This window comes from Dipodomys ordii, unplaced genomic scaffold, assembly GCF_000151885.1.
Source record: "Dipodomys ordii isolate 6190 unplaced genomic scaffold, Dord_2.0 Scaffold13, whole genome shotgun sequence".
NCBI lineage: Eukaryota > Metazoa > Chordata > Mammalia > Rodentia > Heteromyidae > Dipodomys > Dipodomys ordii.
In genome coordinates, this window is record NW_012267229.1 from 2,838,500 (window position 1) to 2,856,735 (window position 18,236).

The 18,236-nt window shown below is 38.3% G+C and overlaps 2 protein-coding genes and 1 pseudogene across 3 annotated transcripts in view; 2 read left to right on the forward strand and 1 right to left on the reverse strand.

The window, feature by feature from the left end:
- Positions 1–14,765, reverse strand: part of Ndufaf5 (NADH dehydrogenase (ubiquinone) complex I, assembly factor 5) — a 34,317-nt gene extending 19,552 nt beyond the window's left edge. The window contains exons 1-7 of the mRNA XM_013010997.1: positions 14,511–14,765; positions 12,029–12,069; positions 10,228–10,291; positions 9,529–9,576; positions 7,819–7,922; positions 5,862–5,901; positions 2,432–2,629 (exon numbers count right to left, since the gene is read on the reverse strand). Of these exons, the coding sequence (XP_012866451.1) occupies positions 2,432–2,629; positions 5,862–5,901; positions 7,819–7,922; positions 9,529–9,576; positions 10,228–10,291; positions 12,029–12,069; positions 14,511–14,732 (717 nt within the window). The 5' untranslated portion in view covers positions 14,733–14,765. The remainder of the gene's footprint in view (positions 1–2,431; positions 2,630–5,861; positions 5,902–7,818; positions 7,923–9,528; positions 9,577–10,227; positions 10,292–12,028; positions 12,070–14,510) is intronic.
- LOC105981435 lies at positions 7,970–9,256 on the forward strand (annotated as a pseudogene).
- An 84-nt stretch (positions 14,766–14,849) lies between the features above and the next one.
- Positions 14,850–18,236, forward strand: part of Esf1 (ESF1, nucleolar pre-rRNA processing protein, homolog (S. cerevisiae)) — a 57,481-nt gene continuing 54,094 nt past the window's right edge. Inside the window, exons 1-2 of one of the 2 annotated variants that reach the window (XM_013010995.1) lie at positions 14,850–14,938; positions 17,282–17,945. In XM_013010995.1, coding sequence (XP_012866449.1) covers positions 17,309–17,945 — 637 coding nt within the window. In that variant the 5' untranslated portion in view covers positions 14,850–14,938; positions 17,282–17,308. The other variant, XM_013010994.1, reaches the window with a different exon arrangement.

The window sequence follows — 18,236 nt, forward strand, 5'->3', positions numbered from 1 at the left end:
CACACATTTAGAAACTGTCATATTATTATGTTTCAATAACATTACTGTATGCTGGTCTATTGGGAATAACTATTTTGAATAAAAATATAAAATAATAAATACTGTGAGAGAAGGACAAAGTGTCAGAAGTCAGGAAGAGGTTTCTTTTCACTTTAGACCTTGTTCTATCTCATTCTTTCTCTATATAGACAGTTTACAGCATTTTTTCTTGTCTTGGTCATACACATAGGCCAGGTTATATATATGCTTTTTAATAAAACCATTTCTCAGCTAGGTACCAGTAGCTCATGTCTATCATCACTGCTCCTCAGAAGGCTAAGATCTGATGATCATGGTTCAAAGCCAGCCCAGTCAGGAAAACCTGTGAGAATCTTATTTTCAATTAACCACTAAAAATCCAAAGTAGAGCTGTAGATCAAGTGGTAGAGCACAGGCTTTGCTCAAATAAGCTCACAGACAGCATCAAGACCTTGAGTCCAAGCCCTAGGTCTGATACATATACACAAAATAAAAATAAATAATTTCTCTAGTAATGGACATTTCTTAAAACGGACCTTAACCAAGACCATTTCATTTATACGCTATACACTATTATACATTAACAAACCGTTTTCAAAAGTTCTTGGTAAGGAACACACACACACACACACACACACACACACACGAGAAATCTTAAGATTAAAAATTCCTTCACACACACACACACACACACACACACACACACACACACACACACACACGAGAAATCTTAAGATTAAAAATTCCTTCTAGAAATTAGCAAGATATTTTAGATACAGTTCTTCAAAAAAAATATCACCATCTCCATCAAAAATTATCACAATAAATTTGTCAAAAGCTTTATTTAAATTAAGATGAACCACCTCCACAGCTTTCTATTAATGTAATAGTCTGGAAGTTTTATTCTAAAAGAAAATGAACTTAAATTAGACCATCAGCTAATTAAGAGGGTCACATTAGTATAAAACCAACTACACATTAATTTAGCTTGCTTCACTTCAAAAAATTGCAGTGTAAACAACACATACAACATAAACCTATATGCTTAATTAAATGTAAGTTTTGGGATAATTTTTATTTTATTTTTTAAATTAGTATCCGTTAGTTGTAAAAGAGGGGTTCTCTCTCCCTCTCTCTCTCTCTTTTTGTCATCAGCCCTAAGGCTTGACCTGGGTGCTGTCCCTGAGTTCTTTTGCTCAAGGCCAATGGTCTACCACTTTGAGCCATAGTGCTACTTCCAGTTTTTGAGTGGCTAACTGGAGATAAGAGCCTCACAGGGACTTTTCTGCCCAGGCTGGCTTTGAACCATGATCCCACCTTCTGAGTTGCTAAGATTACAGGTGTGAGCCACGGGAGCCCAGCAAGATGGATTCATTTAACAAGTCCATTTATGTGTACAATACATCTTAATCATAATCACCTCCATCATCATGGATAGGAATTTTTAGAAAATAAATTAGGACACATTAATATAGTACTTCAGAAAAAATATATATATTTCACAGAATAAATGTAATGGTCAAGGACTGGGAATGTGGTGTAGTGGTAGAGTGCTTGCTGGCACGGATTTCTCACTACTACATAAACAGAAAGAGCCAGAAGTGGCACTGTGGCTCAAGTGGTACAGCAATAGACTTGAGCACAGAGAGGTTTAGGGACAGAGCCCAGGCCCTGAGTTCAAGCCCCAGGACCAGCCAAAAAAAAAAAAGAAACAATAGCTATTATGAGGGAACATTTACCATAGTCCAGGTACTTTGTACTCTTTATTGCACTTAACATAACCTGAGGTTAGATATATTTGCATTTTAAAAAGAAACATCCTTAGGAAGGTGAAGTATAGCAAATGAATTCCTTTAGTTGGTCAAAGGGCAGGAAGAGGATTCAAGCTTTACCCACAGCACACCTATCCCATCACTATACCAAATGCTTCTTTTGCACTATGTCCTGACAATATTCTTTATGGAACCTTCTTGTCCTAGTGAAGTACAAAACTACCACTAGGCACAGAGAATGCATGTGGTACTACTTCAACCTAGGGGTGCTGGTGGTGGGAAGCAGTACTATAAATGCCCTTGTAGATAACCAGTTTTTACCATCATCTGCAATGCTCTAGCTATATTATACTAACCCTTATTTTGGAAAACAGTATCCAATTATAATACTTTTTTTTTGAGCTGCTTACTCTAGTACCGAATAATAAAAATTTTACATTCCTGTCTGAAGTCAATCAAGTTGTATTTATGTATACTAAACCTGGTCAATAAAAGCTTGTCTGGAATAAGAAAAAAAAAGAGAGCACTAGCAAGAGAAAATGCCCCACATGTCCAATATGTATAGTTTTCTACCTTTAAAATGAAAAGTTGGTTCTGAACAGTGTGATTAAAATGGATTACTTGATTCTTTTGATAGTTACCACAGTTAGTGTATTGAAGCCAGCTCTCCCAAGCAGATGTCCTAGGTCATTAACAGCAGTGAAAGGAGAAATATGTGGAGAAAACCCTCCTTCCCTCTCCGTCTCTGCCAACTGTAGTGAACACCGAAGTTCATAGAGCGTGTCGCCTCCAAACATTGCACCAACAAACACTCCATCTGGTTTTAAAACATAATGAATCTGCAATAAATACAAAATAGTACTATTCAAAATTTTATAGATTAAAAATATCAAAAGAACATAAAGTTGATATTTTGACTATCAATCTTATTTTGCCAAAATAATCAGATAACCTAATATGTAATATCTCAAAGTCATTGCTGTAGGATGTAGTTGTAATAGACAGGCAATACACTCACTAGTAGCAGCTATAAGAATGTTACATTATGTTTTTTTTTAATGGTGAATGGTAACCACTTTGTATAACCACATAAAGATAATGAAAAAATATATATATATTTAAAAAGACAAAAATTAACATGTGACAGACTGTAAAACCCCCAATCTGATCCTTGTCTCTGACCTGTGAAATGTCATTATCATTTTGTTACAACTCTTACCAAGTGATGGGAGTTTATTTCCCTTCTCCTTGGAGTTTGGAACAGTCTCATGATTGACTTTGGCCCAAAGAATAAGTACAAATGAGAGTATCAGTTTCAAGTCTAATTTTCAAATGGCCTTGCATGCTTTCACCTGCTCTCTTAGAGCCCTGCTCAGCTACCATGCTGTGCAAAAGCCTAAGCTAGCTGGCAGAGGTTATCAGGCACATGAAGCAATTTCAGAAATTGGCCAGTTGTCTCAGCTGAAGCCAATGTAAACCAGCCAGCACCCAATCTGGCAATTGACAACAGACTTAGGAGTGAGCAAAGCCAGATCCAAAAGAATTTCCTAATTCTAGCTCACAAAATTGTGAGCTTAACAAGTATTGTGTTAAACCGTTACACTGGGTGGTCTTGTGCAAAAAGGAATCCACAGAGAAACCATTATGAGTCCCAGTATTTACTTAGTAACACATAAATTTTCTTTAAGAAAAATGTTTTCCAGCTTTGAAACAAACAAAAACCTAAATAACTTGGCAAACTTGTGGCCAGATTAAATTCCAGAATCACAAATTTTTACTCAGCAATATTCTTAGACTACAATGTATAACTAGTGAAGATGAAGGTGGAATTATGAAGTAAATCAGAACTCAAATCAAGTTTTATTTTTTTAACTTGGGGGTGGTTTTAGGGGACCTTTTTTTGGTTGCTGGTACCAAGGCTTAAACTCAAGACCCTTGAGCTTGCTCAGCTTTACTTGGCACTCTAACCATTTGACCAGCATTTCTAACAAAGCACTGTCTTCAATTTGTATTTAATATATTCTAAAGCAATTACAAAGCAAACCACTAAAATCTTTGGCTTCTTCCCTTATGCCTCTTTAGTTTTATTTCCTTCTCTGGTCATCAAACTCTATTTTTATTATTATACCAAGTGCCTAAGATTTAGCTTTCTGGTGATTAAATTGGAGATAAAAGTCTCACTCTTTTTCCTGCTAGGGCTGGCTTTGAAATGCAATTCTCAATATACAAATCTCCTGAGTAGCTAGAATTACAGGTGTAAGCCACTACGGCACGCAGGGAATTAAGCTTTTTAATCTTATCACTTTATCTTCTCCAACAGCTCTGAATGGCATCAAGAATAAATTTCTTGATCTGGTAACCAAGCCCTCCTATACATGTTTTCAATAAATCTTGACTTCTAACTTAATGAAGCCCCTCAATAGATTTCCTCTTTTTATCTTTATGCTACTGAGGCTCTTGAACTCTTCCTCACCTATGCTGTAAATTTTTCTTCCTAGAATGCCTTTTCCCCAATCCAGGCTTGGTTTAAGTAATTCCTTCATCTTAAAAAAGTTTTCCTAGGCAACTCCAAGCCACAGTGATCTTTTCTTTCTTTGACCACATGTGTTCAGTGATAAATGTCAATTAACAAACATTTATCTACTATTGGAAATGAGTATATTGAGTACAATGTAAATTATCCTATTATAAATTAGTTACTTAACACTAAATTGTTGTAAATATAAAGAATGGGGAAGATACAAATATAAATAGCTTCCAAGCCAGGCACAGGTGGTTCATGCTTAAAATTCTAAGCAATTCAGGAGGCTGAGATCTGAGGATCATAGTTCAAAGCCAGTCCCGGCAGGAAAGCCTATGAGACTCTTACCTCCAGTGAAGTATCAAAAAATTCAGAAACAGAGCTGTAGCTCAAGTAGTAAATCACTAGTCTTGAGCAACAAAGCTCAGGAACAGCACCCAGCCTTGAGTTCATGCCCCAGGACTGACACATACAAAAAAAGCTTCCAGTTAGTTACTGGTGGCTCATACCTGTAGTGTTTGTTAACTTGTAGACTGAGAATAGGACTGAAGTTTAGGCCAGTTCTTGCAGAAAAGCTGAAAAAAAACTCTCTTAACTGATAGATGGGCACAGTGGTAAGAGACTAATTCTAAGCTGTATGGGAGGCTGAGGATCGTGGTTCAAGGTTAGCCAGGGCAGAAAAGTGATCAAGATGTTATCTTCACAGAGAGAAGTTGGACAAGGCAATCTGAGTCTATGATCTAAGCAAAGACATGATCGCAGCAAAAGACAGGGAGCCTAACTAAATAGGTGGATCATGGCTCAGGCATGTGCTAATGCAGGAAGTAAGAATCTATCCTGGAAATAACCAGTGGAAAAGTAGTGTTGGAGGCATGGCTTGCGGGCCTATAAAGTAAAAGCCCCTAAATTCAAAGCTAAGTAGTACCTAAAAACAAAACAAGTATGAATATGTCCCTATCTATAGACAATTTATAGGCAATTACGATTCAAAATAATCCATATAGAACATGCCTTATATCAGTATTATTTGGCACATGAATTAAATTTTCTCATAAATACATTCAAAAATCATAAATACATTCAAAAATTCTTTTTTTTTGCCAGTCCTGGGGCTTGAACTCAGGGCCTGGGTACTGTCCCTGAGCTTCTTTTGCTCAAGGCTAGTACTCTATCACTCAGCCACATTCCCAACCCCAAAACTTACTTCTTTTAATAGATTTCTTAAGATTCTTAAGAGGAGAGTCTCACCCAATGTACATCTTTGCATGTTAAAGGTTGGCAAGTATATCCAACCTATAAAAAATAATACTTAATCTTTCTTGAATTGTCAGTCTTTTAAGTAAATAGTTCCTTATTTTTTTTTTTTTAGACAAGGTCTTACTATGTATCTGAGGCTGGCCAATAACTGTCCATGTACCATAGGCTGGCCTTGAATTCATAATCTTATTGCATCAGCCTCCTGCCTGCTGGGATTACAGGGTATGTATACCACACTCAGCTGTCGGCTTATAATAATAATAGAACAGTAGAATCAAAAGACGAATTCTCACCTGCTCAAGTGCTCTTGGAAGGTCATTTACCCAGTGCAAACTAAAATACAGAAACATGTATTTGCTTTAGATTAGAATTAACTAGTATGAAAATCTACAAAACTGAAAGTAATAGAATTAGCTACTTGCAAGTAGAAAACAGATAAATTTAAAGTTGAAACTCAAGCTCTGATTCTCTGCCCAGAGGTCTTTCCCTTAGATCAAGATTCTGTTTTTTCAGCCAGGCATGGTGGTGCATAGCTATAACCTCAACACTAAGTAGGCTGGGGATGATGACTGCAAATCCAAAGATAGCCTGGGCTGCATAGTGAGAACCTGACCCAAAGCAACCAACCAAACAAAAAAGAACCATGTTTTCCATTTTACAATAGAATGTTGACTACTTTTCTAAACTTTATCAGAAGTATACAAATTAGGGAAGAAATTACAAACCCAAAAAAGAAATTATAAACAAGGAAAAAGAGTAACCCATTCTTTTAAGTTTGTCTAGGACTGAAGAATTTTCTGAAACACTGGATTTTTCAGTGCTAAAACCAGCAAAGCTCAGGGTTATTGTGATGTTTGGCCATCCCAAATTAAATATCAAAAGGATTGGGACAGCTGGGAGTGGTGACTCAAGACTATAATCCTAGCTACCTGGAGGGTGACTAGGGGATAGAGGTCTAGGCCATCTCGGGCTTAAAAGTTTATGAGATCCCATCTCAATCATTGGCTGGGTTGCAGTGCATGCACCTGTCATACCAACTATAGTAGAAGCACAATGGCTGAGCACAGTGGCACATGCCTGTTACCCCAGCAACAAGTGGAAACACAAGTAGAAATATCACAGTACCAAGTCCAGCCTGTACATAAAGTAAGACCATACCCCAGAAAGTGACTGGAGGTCTACCAGGTGCTTAGCAAGCCCTAAAAGGTTTTTGGAGGGAGGTCTCAGTAGCAGCAAAAACTAGCCAACCAAACAACAACAAAAGAAAAAAAAACAGGTTATGAAGGACATGGAGAGCATGAAGTACCTTTGGAAGAAAATCTACTTGACTGTAAGAAGGCAAGAGAAATAAGATAGTAAAGAATGTCTTCTCTATTAGATTAAGAGTTCTCTGAGGACAGGATCCCTGTCTGAATTCATGTTTGTATTTTTCCAAGTCTTCTTGCTCTGTTTCTCCTATATTTGCCACCTACTCAATAGATCATAGCACATGTTCACATAATAAACATAAAAGAACATGGAAACAAAATACAAAAGTTAAAAATAACTTTGCAAACCAGGCCATGGTGGCTCACACCTGTAATCCTAGCTACTCAGAAGGTTGATCGTGGTTTGGAGCCAGGAAACTCCATGAGACTCTTATCTCCAATAAACTACTCAAAAAAGCCAGTAGTGGCACTGTGGCTCACATAGTAGAGTGCAGGCCTTGAGCAACAGAAGCTCAGAGACAGTGCTCAGGCCCAGAGTTCAAGCCTAGGACTGGCAAAAGAAGAAAAAAAAAAACAAAACAGTAACTTTGAAGACAATGTTTTTATGTAGAAGAATAAAGAAAAAGGAAATACAAGCTTTTCCTTACCTACCAAATGGCTTTAGATGAGGAGGCTAACATTTGAATGGTAGAGTCAGAATACTATTTCAAACTCCTGCCCCCATCAAGATCAATTCCAAAATGCTAAGTTATACAGGGGGAAAAATCTTCTATCACCAATGAGTTTTAGCAAGTGGTAGAAAGTTGAAGATGAAAAAAAGTTGAGGTAGCACATCATATTATCTCTACTAGGATCTTTAATTCTTCACCAGAGAAATCTTAACAGTTTATAAACTAAAAGTAACTGTAATTTTTAAAAAAGCTTAAAAAGTTACTCAAAAAATATTTACTATATTATCTATTTTCTCTATCTGATGAGATTTTATACCATAAATTTCCTATTTATAATATATAATTTTTAAAAGTACAAATAGATTACCAACCTTAAACTGCTAACCACCAGGTCAAATGTATTTTCTTGAAAGGGAAGGAATTCTTCATCAGCTAGAACACTGACAGTAGGAATATCTGTTCCTAAGGAATTTTTCTAATGACAAAGAAATTAAATATCAAAAACTTGCCTAAGTAGACTCAATGGCTATTAAACTGAAATTAATGGTCTACTTATTTGTCAGTTTGTATACAGAAAATATAAGGTACTCAAAAAATCTTACATAATACAGAAGATCAGTCAGAAAACACTGGCCAGATATTTGTACAAAACAAAACAGAATAACCATCTTACACTCAAAACTGAGAACTTCAGTAGAATTAAAACTACAAGTATTAGATAAAAATGTGGGTGAATACTTTTATACTTGGATTTTTAAAAGCCTAGATAAAACAACTCAAAGCTAGAAACTAATAAAAAGATAAGATATATTTTAAGGTAAAATAAAAATTTCCAAAAGGCACTAAGTGATATAAACACAAATTGTGGGAAATATTTACAATGTATATGATGAAGGATTGATATCGCTAAAACACAAGTTCTTACAACAAAATAAAAATATGTGAAGGCAAAAGACATAGAAGGATATAGTAGAGGCTTGTTACAAAACAGCTTACAAAACTCAGAAAAAATACCAATGGCCAAAAACCAATAGTGAAAAGACATCAACAGATATTTGATCTAATAATGAAAGAAACTTGCACAAAATGAAGCTATTTCTAATTCTTGCCTAGTAAATTGACAAACACAGAAGAACTTTGGCATTGGACAGGACTTCCAGCCTAAAAGGGACCTTTTGTCAAATAGCCCCACTACATCTAACTGCAGCAGCAAAGGGCAATCCTCTACAAGTGGCTGAAAGTGCCTCCTGCAATTAACCAGTTTTCCCAGGCCTTGAACCACCAGACAGCTAGCTACACAGCTACTTAAGCTGGCCCATTAAGTACAGGCCAGAGATAGAGCAGCAGAGACTGTTGGCCTGAGTTGAAAAGAAAGCTGCTGGCAAGGGAGACATCCCCACTAAAAGACCTCCAGTCCTTTGAGCAGGGGCTAACACTGTTACTACCTTAGTAGAGAACAAGAAGGCTCAGCTTGTGGTGACTGCACATGACATGGACCCCATCAAGCTGGTTGTATTCCTGCCTGCCCTGTGCCGCAAGATGGATGCTCCCTACTACATCAAGGGGAAGGCCAGGCTGGGGCGCTTCATCCACAGGAAAACATGCACCACCGTTGCCTTCACTCAGGTTAACTTGGAAGACAAAGGATCTCTGGCAAAGTTGGTGGAGGCTATCAGGACCAATTATAATGACAGGTATGATGGGATCCTTCGTCACTGGGGAGGCAATGTCCTGGGTCCAAAATCTGTGGCCTGAATGGCCAAGTTGGAAAAGGCGAAGGCTAAGGAGCTGGCCACTAAGCTAGGCTAAGCATACAATGTTGATTTCTCTGTACATGAAGATAATAAAACTGTCCTTCTGGGAGAGAGGGGGTTGGGGGAAAAAGATCAAGATGTCTGCAAAGATGTAAACCAAATGTCACAATAGCTGCCTCTAGAGGTATTTTTCTTTTTTATCATTCGGTTTAATTTTTCATGTGTATTATATTTATAATCAGACTGAAAATAAAGCTATGTTCATTTTGAAAAATAGAAATCAAACTGGGAGAGCAGAAACCAATGGTGTGTTAAAAAGCTACCTACCAACGCATTTTCTGCAATGTCTGTTTGGAAAAACCTTCCAACAGTTTCCTGCAATGGAATAATTATAGCTGATCAGATTGTACAAAGACAAAGAAACCTATAAATGCAGCAACAAATGAAACAATTACTGAAATTTCGAAAGGAAAAGGTGTTAATCATAGATTGATTTTCCAGCTTTGTAATAGTGTTTTCTGGCATAATACTGATATGGTACACAAATACCTTACCTATATGTAAAATACAACTAAGCATGATAACCTTTACAGTGCTCAATGCATTAACATACAAACTGACTAAAGGAGAGTACACTTGGGGGAGGAATCCAAAGGCTGAACTAGGCAACTAAACAAGGCTTACCTACACAACTAAAGTAGACTTTATCAAAATGAATACCATGAAGTAGAAACATCTTTTGCCTTTTTCTTGGGGGGCAGGGGTAGTAGGGCAAAGGAATGGAGAAAGGTGAACAAATGCAGTCATTATATACAATGTACACTATTTAAAAAATAAATTGTGTAACTTGTGGGAAGGATGGGAGGGAGAAATAGGGGAGAATGAAGAGGTGACATTGTCAAGAAGCACTGTACTCACAAACTGATTTATGGAACTGCAACCCCTTTAATATGAGTATTTAATAATTAACAATAAAAGGCTAGTTTTATGTCACAAAGCAAAAATTAAGTCACTGAGTAAATATACCTTATTCAAATGCTGTGCTATATAACCTCTTCCACAACCAACATCCAAAGCAAGGGGGAAATTTCTAAAAAAAATCAAAGAATTTACTGTTTATCTGTAATACAGCTTATTGAACAATTAAGAGATGATTTTTCTTAGATTAAAAATAATTTAAGTCAAGACATTGTTCAGAAAGTTACATCATCTGCCTTTGCTGCCTGGTTTAATAAGCTACATCATCATAGTGATCTGTTTGATCCATTCAAATAGCACCTTATATAGAACAAGCTTTAGTGTTCATGTTGTACCACAGTGAGGCCCCTAGTACTGCAAACAAAACAGTTTATACAAAGTGGCTCATGGTATGGATTTAAAGGACAGACTTAATGAGGTTATTTTAATTCAATAAAACATGTAAATTAATCTGAGAAAACTGGCATACTTATCAGGAACTTAGTAATTATCCCTATTTCTTAAATTAGTTGAGTCAGAACACTTAGATATGTTCACATGAAATATGTTAAACTTGAACTCTCAATGACGCAGTGATAGAGCACTGCCTAACCATATAATGTCTTGGATTTGGTTCCCTGTGTCAAGGGGGAATAAAAGGCTAAAATTTACAAAACAAAACAAAAACCAACAAGCCAAACACCAAAATAACAGATAAATTTTACTAAAAACCGAGTGTGCCAGCCAGAACGATGAATAAACCTACTGCTTACCTGAAAAAAAAAATACAAAAAAAAACAACAAAAAACTGAGTGTTCAATATGACAACTCAAGTATTTCAACCAACAGGAAGCAATTAATATGATAAATTGAGTCAGAACAATTACCTTCTATATTATGCTATCTTCTCTAAATATATCACTCCATACTAAATCAGTATAGAAATGTAGTTTTAGGCCACAGGTGTAAAGTCATTTATGACAGAAAAGTTAACAGTTTATCTACTAGTAAAATTTTTCCCCTAAAAAACTGGAACAAAAAGTCTGTTCAACTCTTTTTAATAATGTACATCAAAATTACAGAACACCAACAGATAGATGGAAGAAACTTGGTCACAGCCATTTCTTTAAACCTAATGCCCCATACTGATTATAAACATACACAGTATAGTACTACTATAAGGAATGAGAAAGGCATGAGTTCAAATTTTAGGCCTACAAGTTATTAGTCCTATGACCTTATGTAGGTGATTTAAACTTGTTGTTTCTTCAGTGTCCTTATATACAAAATGGAAAAGCTAACTATGTCTCTCAGAGTTGGTGATAATTACATGAAATAGTACATGTAAAACATTTAGCACAGGATAACTGTTCAATAAAATTAGTTGCTATTATCACTGACTATAATATTAAGTGGGCCTCAAATCTCACAAATAAGACATTTAAAAATCAGTTTTTAAAGCTAACAGTGTTGACAATGTAAATGACTCTTTTTTTCTGTTTGTGTCTCCTTACAATCAAGAGATGAAGACATGCATATTCCAGGCAAGTGTTCTATTGTTGGCTGGGTTTTATCTCCAGGTCTATAACTTTCTAATAGGACATCAATGCAAGGATATTTTAAACTGGCATCTCTAATAGTTTAATCTCAAACACTTCATGGTTATAACATCCTTTTAGCCATTATCACAGAAACTTGACTGCATTCTGCCCAGAGATATAGCAAAAAAAGTTCATAAAATCAAAACTAATTTGCAAAATTTAATGTTTCTTTTATTAAAGCACACAAGATATATGTTTTTAATAAATTGTAAACCATATGTCATTGTTTTTTGGATCTTGCATGTCTTTATTGTGATACCAACATTTACCTGGCTATGTCATATATACGGTCTGCAATCCGACTTCCAACCTGAAAGATTACAAAAAGCAATGGCATCAATAAACTGAGAAGAACAAGAAGTAACACTTTTTTCCCCAGTATGCAACAAAGATTTAATATAAGTATTTCCTTTTATCCCTTTTTCTATTTTTCCACAGCAACTTACTTTACAAATAAATAGAAACATACTAAAATATACCAGAAAATAATCTGAAGCAAACTACTTAATTAAGCAGTTAATTAATGAAGCAAATTATTTAATAAAGACTGAACAATAAGTATACACTTATGCCTACACACATATACAAATTTCACCTAGACTAAGTTTATATGATATAAGATCATAAATATGAAGAAGAAAAAAAAGTGTCTCACACTTGTAACCCTAGCTACTCAGGTGGCTGTGATTTGAGGATCTAATTTCGAAGCTAGCCGGGGCAGGAAAAGTCCATCAGACTCTTATCACTGATTAACCACAAAAAAGCTAGAAGTGGACCTGTGATAGAGGGCTACCCATGAGCAAAAGAAGCTCAGGGACAGAGCTAAGGCCCTGAGTTCAAGCCCCAGGACCTGCATAAAAGCAAAAGAACGAAAGAAAGAACAAACCAAAGAAAGAGGAAGAGAGAGAGAGAAAGAGAAAGAGAGATGAAGAAGGAAGGGAGGGAGGGAGGAAGAAAGAGAGAAAGAGAAAAGAGGAGAGAGGGAGAGGGAGGGAGGAAGGAAAGAAAAATTAACAGGAACATAATAAGTACATTATTGCTCACATACATTAATTTATGACATGTTAAAGGAAAAAAATCTTAGTTAGCTAAGGTTTACTACAGATCAATACAAAAATGGTCAGTTAATAAAAATTCACTCACAAATTTTGTGAAACTCCTATTTTTCCTAAAATACAAATCAGGTCACCTTACAATTTACAGCCACTCAAAAGTCTCTCACATTTTTCTAGGTACTCATGGTGCTTGCTATCCAAAATCAGTGAACACTATGAGAAATTTTTTAATTTATAAAATACTCTTAGAGGAAAACAAGGGAAATCAATCTTAAAATATATTCATTTTTCTTTTTCTTTTTTGAGAAAAGGTTTCATTGTGTACCTAGCTGGTCTCAAATTCACAATCCTGCTCCTGTCTCTTGAGAGCTAGGATAACAGGCATGTGCCACTAAAAGTGGCCTGAACGAACAGCTTTTTTGAGTGGTACTTGCAAATTAGTAGAAACTAAACCTCAAGAAAGTCCACCATTACCCAAATTCTATCCCAGTCTGAAAGAGATAACAAAGCAAAACCTCCTTTTACTGGACTAGCTTCATCAACAAAGATGTGGGCATCTAATATCCCCCATATTCTACTCATTCCCACATGAACATGACAGAGTTGCCACTGGGACCTGTCAGTTCAGAACTCTGCCTTTATTTCTGGAGAGAAGGGGTAAGAAAGGAGGTAAAGTAGTACTTTCTCAGAGGTGATGGTCACTCTGCAATCATTCCTATACCAGTAACTTTTGTTTATAAAAGAAGATCTCACAGAATCGTATCTCATCTATCATAATTCTGCACATTGGCAAGGCTTCAGTCAAGTTGTAATCCGAATGTTTTTCTTGTGGGGTGGGAGAAGAGCGGTGCCAGGAAGGAAATCTCCTAAGTACATGACATCATGAACTTTGCAGAAGGAAACCAGCAACTGGTAGGATCAGAATAGTGTGTTCAGTGTGTTGCCGATGGGATACCCACGATGTATAAAGTTGACTTTCTATCTCTGCCATAGTTGTTCTATCTCTGCTTCTTAGGTGTTTGAAGGTAAGGATTCCTGAGGTCTGACACACTGTCAATTGTCATCAGGCTACTGACTTGTTCAAAATAGCAGCTCAAAAACATTAGCTCGGAAAATCTTATTATACTTGACTTCAGTTTTGCTGTTCCCCTGAAGAAATATCCACCGGGATTTGAGTTCTGTGCTGCAGTTTCACTCAGGCCCCTACAAACAAGGTCCTTTGGGTCTCTGGGACTTTGTCCTGGTCTTCCCTTGTTCTTAGGAAGGCTCCCGCCACCCTTCATCTCGGCTTGGCTAGTTGTCTCACCACGCCGCCCGGGCATCACCGTCACTAATAATATCCCTTCATTTCCCCTCACCATCCTATGTTTGAGCTGAAATGACATTTCCCTGATTGTGTCAGTCTCCTATGTCCTCCTCCGACTTCCTGAAAGCCTTTAAGGGTAAGGGTCAAGCAAGAACCCGGCTATACCATGAACTCAAGCTATGTTTGCTAAGTTGGATGGATGGATGAATGAATGAATAGCATGTTAGCCTTCCAGCGATAACTGTCGAAGGCCACGGAGGCAAACCTTCAGCTCCAGGCCTCGCAGACAGGAGAAGCCGGCGGGGCGCCGCAGGAGCTCCCGGGCCGGAAGTGGGGTCCCGGCGCCCGCCCCGCCGGAAGCCCCCGCCCCGCCCGAGGCCCCCGCCTCACCTCCTCCTTCAAGTAGTCAAACTTCATCGGCTCGGGCAGCCGGGCCGCCCAGTTCTTCTGCTTCCTCTTCAGGTCCCGGTCGAAGATATTTAGGGCTCTAAACACGGTCCCACCGGAGGGAGGGACACCAGAAGTGACCTGCCGACGGCCGCCATCCCCAGAAGAGATCTCAGGCGTCCCAAGCAGCCGCCAGAAGCGGCGACTCTCAACTCTCCTCAACATCTCCCGCCGCCGAGCAAGCCGCGCAAGCGCGCGGTCGTGCGCAGGCGCCGGAACGCGTACGGCAAGCGCGAGGCTACGAAGAGCATTCTGCGAGAGGGAGGACGCTGGAGGTCGTTTGGCCCCGTTCGCGTGCCGTTCTGGCGGAGCGTCTCGCGGAGGATTGTGGGTGCGAGTCCACGTGAGTCTGCGCGAGGAGTCTGCTGGGTGAGTAGGGGGAAGAGAGCTCAGGAAGAGGCGCTCGGGGCGAGTTCGCCTCTGAGAAGGCCTCTCCGAGAATGAGGGGTGACCCTCCTTCGCCTTCGCTTTGTTGGCCTTATTCAGAGTTCCTCAGGGCTTTCCCGGGGTCCGAGAGTGGGTGGACTTCCGGGGGGAGGGAACGCGTGCTGCGGCGTCTCGGCTGCTCTCAGTCACAGCTGCACCTCTGACAGTACATCAGTGAGGCTTTGACTGTGTGTGTGTGTGTGTGTTCTCTCACAGGCTTTACCTCTGATCAGTACATCAGTGAGGCTTTGACTGTGTGTGTGTGTGTGTGTGTCTTCTCTCACAGTCACAGCTTTACCTCTGACAGTACATCAGTGAGGCTTTGACTGTGTGTGTGTGTGTGTGTGTGTGTGTGTCTTCTCTCACAGGCTTTACCTCTGACAGTACATCAGTGAGGCTTTGACTGTGTGTGTGTGTGTGTGTGTGTGTGTGTGTGTGTTCTCTCACAGGCTTTACCTCTGATCAGTACATCAGTGAGGCTTTGACTGTGTGTGTGTGTGTGTGTTCTCTCACAGTCACAGCTTTACCTCTGATAGTACATCAGTGAGGCTTTGACTGTGTGTCTGTGTGTGTGTGTGTGTGTGTTCTCTCAGTCACAGGCTTTACCTCTGATCAGTACATCAGTGAGGCTTTCTGTGTGTGTGTGTGTGTGTGTGTGTGTGTGTGTGTGTCTATGTGTCTGTGTCTGTGTCTTCTCTCACAGTCACAGGCTTTACCTCTGATCAGTACATCAGTGAGGCTTTGACTCTGTGTGTGTGTGTATGTGTGTGTGTGTGTGTGTGTGTGCGCCCGCGCCAATGTACGAACCTTGCCCACTGGGCTACGCGTGGTGAGGCTGGCTCCCCCCCCCCACATAAATAAATAAAGCAGTTCTGTCCAGCTGGGTCAATCTCTTTGGGGCTTGCTTTATTTTATTTTTGTTTTGGTTTGTTTTTATTCTCGAGTTTGCTAGGCAAGCTCTTTTACCTCTGATCCACCACGATGCCAGCCCTGTTTTTGTTTTTGTGGTTTTTTTCCTCTAAAAAAAAATCTCTTGGCTAATCTTTTTTGACATAGGGGGAAGGGGTGGGGGGGGGGAGGTGTGCTCCAGGCATCTGCTATCCTCCGGTGTTAGATTGTCTGCTGTCATGAGGTTAACACCAGGGTTGGCTTTTAAAATCAGATTTTAGGCTTTTGGCAACATTCAAATCCCATGGAAGCCAAACCATCAGAGACTCTTTAGAAGGGCATGATAAATTAATACACATAAACCTATATAGTTTTGTAGGATCGGGTCTTTGATGCCTTATTACTTACAGAATAGCTAATTCTTTAAAAGGGGAAGGGCTATATGTGTTAAGTGGAATGAGTCTTTAGTTAGTTCCTGACCGATGGGAAGATTTAAAGAAGGAACTTTCTGAAATAAGTCTGGTTTGATTTTGGTCTCTGGTTAGGAGACTAACTTTGTAGGACTTGTGTTAGGAGTACTAGGAGGTAAAGAGCATTCCGAAACAAATTATATAAACTGAGGTTTGGTGTATTTTTCTTTTCTTCTTTATTTTTTTTTTTTTTGGTTGGTTGTGGGGCTTGAACTCTGTGCCTGAGCTCTGACCCTCAGCTCTTCAGCTCAAGGTTAGCACTCTACCACTTGAGCCACCAGGCCACTTCCGGTTTTCTGAGTGGTTTATTGGAGATAAGAGTCTCACGGACTTTCCTGCCCGGGCTGGCTTTGAACCATGATCCTCATATCTCAGCCTCCTGAGTAGCTACAATTACAGGTGTGAGCCACCAGATCCTGGCTTTTTTTTTTTTTTTTGGCAGAGTGTTGAGGCAGGGTATCACTAAATAGTCCAGGCTAACCTGTGATTCATTCTATCTGTTGCCTACACTGGTGTGCAACTCACTATCCTGCTTTTGTATTATGAATGCTAAGATTGCATGCGTGGACCTCCATCCTTGGTTTTTTGGTAGTGCTTTTAAAATGCACTTGCTTTTAACTTACAGCACTAATATAGACGGGCATATAGAAATTCTAAGAGAGTTTAATAGGCTACTAGCCATATCGATAAAACCCTGGGGTTCTGCTTGATATGCCTTAAATTTATTTCTCCAAACAGAAGAGAGGACAGTTTGCTGTTTTTGCTTTTTTGCATGTGACCCAGAATAAGTTGGGGAGATGAAGTTGAATTTCACTTCCCTTTATTTTACATACATTTTACACATAATATATTGTGAGTTAATATACTTTTAAAATCTTCTAATTATATTACTAATTGTTCATTGTCCTAACATTGTTTTATTTTTTTAGTATTTGGTTTCTTCAGTAAGATTTCAAAATGTCATCCAAACAAGAAATAATGAATGACCAGCGCTTTAGGCGGGTTTCAAAGGATCCTAGATTTTGGGAAATGCCTGAAAAGGATCGAAAAGTCAAGATTGACAAGAGATTTCGAGCCATGTTTCATGACAAAAAATTTAAATTGAACTATGCTGTTGACAAAAGAGGGCGGCCCATCAACCATAGCACTACAGAAGACTTAAAACGTTTCTATGACCTATCAGATTCTGATTCCGATCTCTCTGATGAAGAAAGCAAAGTATTGAACCAAAAGAAAACAAAGAAGAAAACTCAAACCAGTAAAGAAATTATTTCAAAGAATTTGACTGAAGAACAAAAGAAAGAAATTAAGAAAATGGAACAAAAGGATTCTGTAAATAAAAATGATTTAGATAATTCTAAAAAATATCAGAAAATGAAAAACTTATGTAAATCGAAGAAGATAGATTCAGAAATAAGTCCCAAGAAGAATAGTGGTGAATTTACACAAAAAAGCACAAAAGAGAAAAGAAATATTGAACATAGCACAGACACCTTTCCCAAAGGAAAACTAAGGACAGCAGACTTGAGCAGCTCTGAAATTGTGAAATGTCCTACAATCAGTTGTAACAAGACAAAAAGAGAAAAACAATCAGGTTGGTTGAAAATAATGATTCTTTGGTGTTATGGTATTTTTAAACTAGTGCTAAAAAGAACAAAAGGTATAATAATTATTTTCATAGTATCTTGGTATCTTGGGATGGCCAAATGCTTATTTGGAAATACTATTGGAGGAAAAATGTACAGTGATTATTTTTGATTTGGCACTGAAGGACATAAAAAATTGAATCTAAATGATTTTAACTTGCAGTGCACTTTAGTGAGAGCTATATTCTCTAACCAGATAAAGTTTTATATATTGTCATCACATGATAAGAAATGGCTGA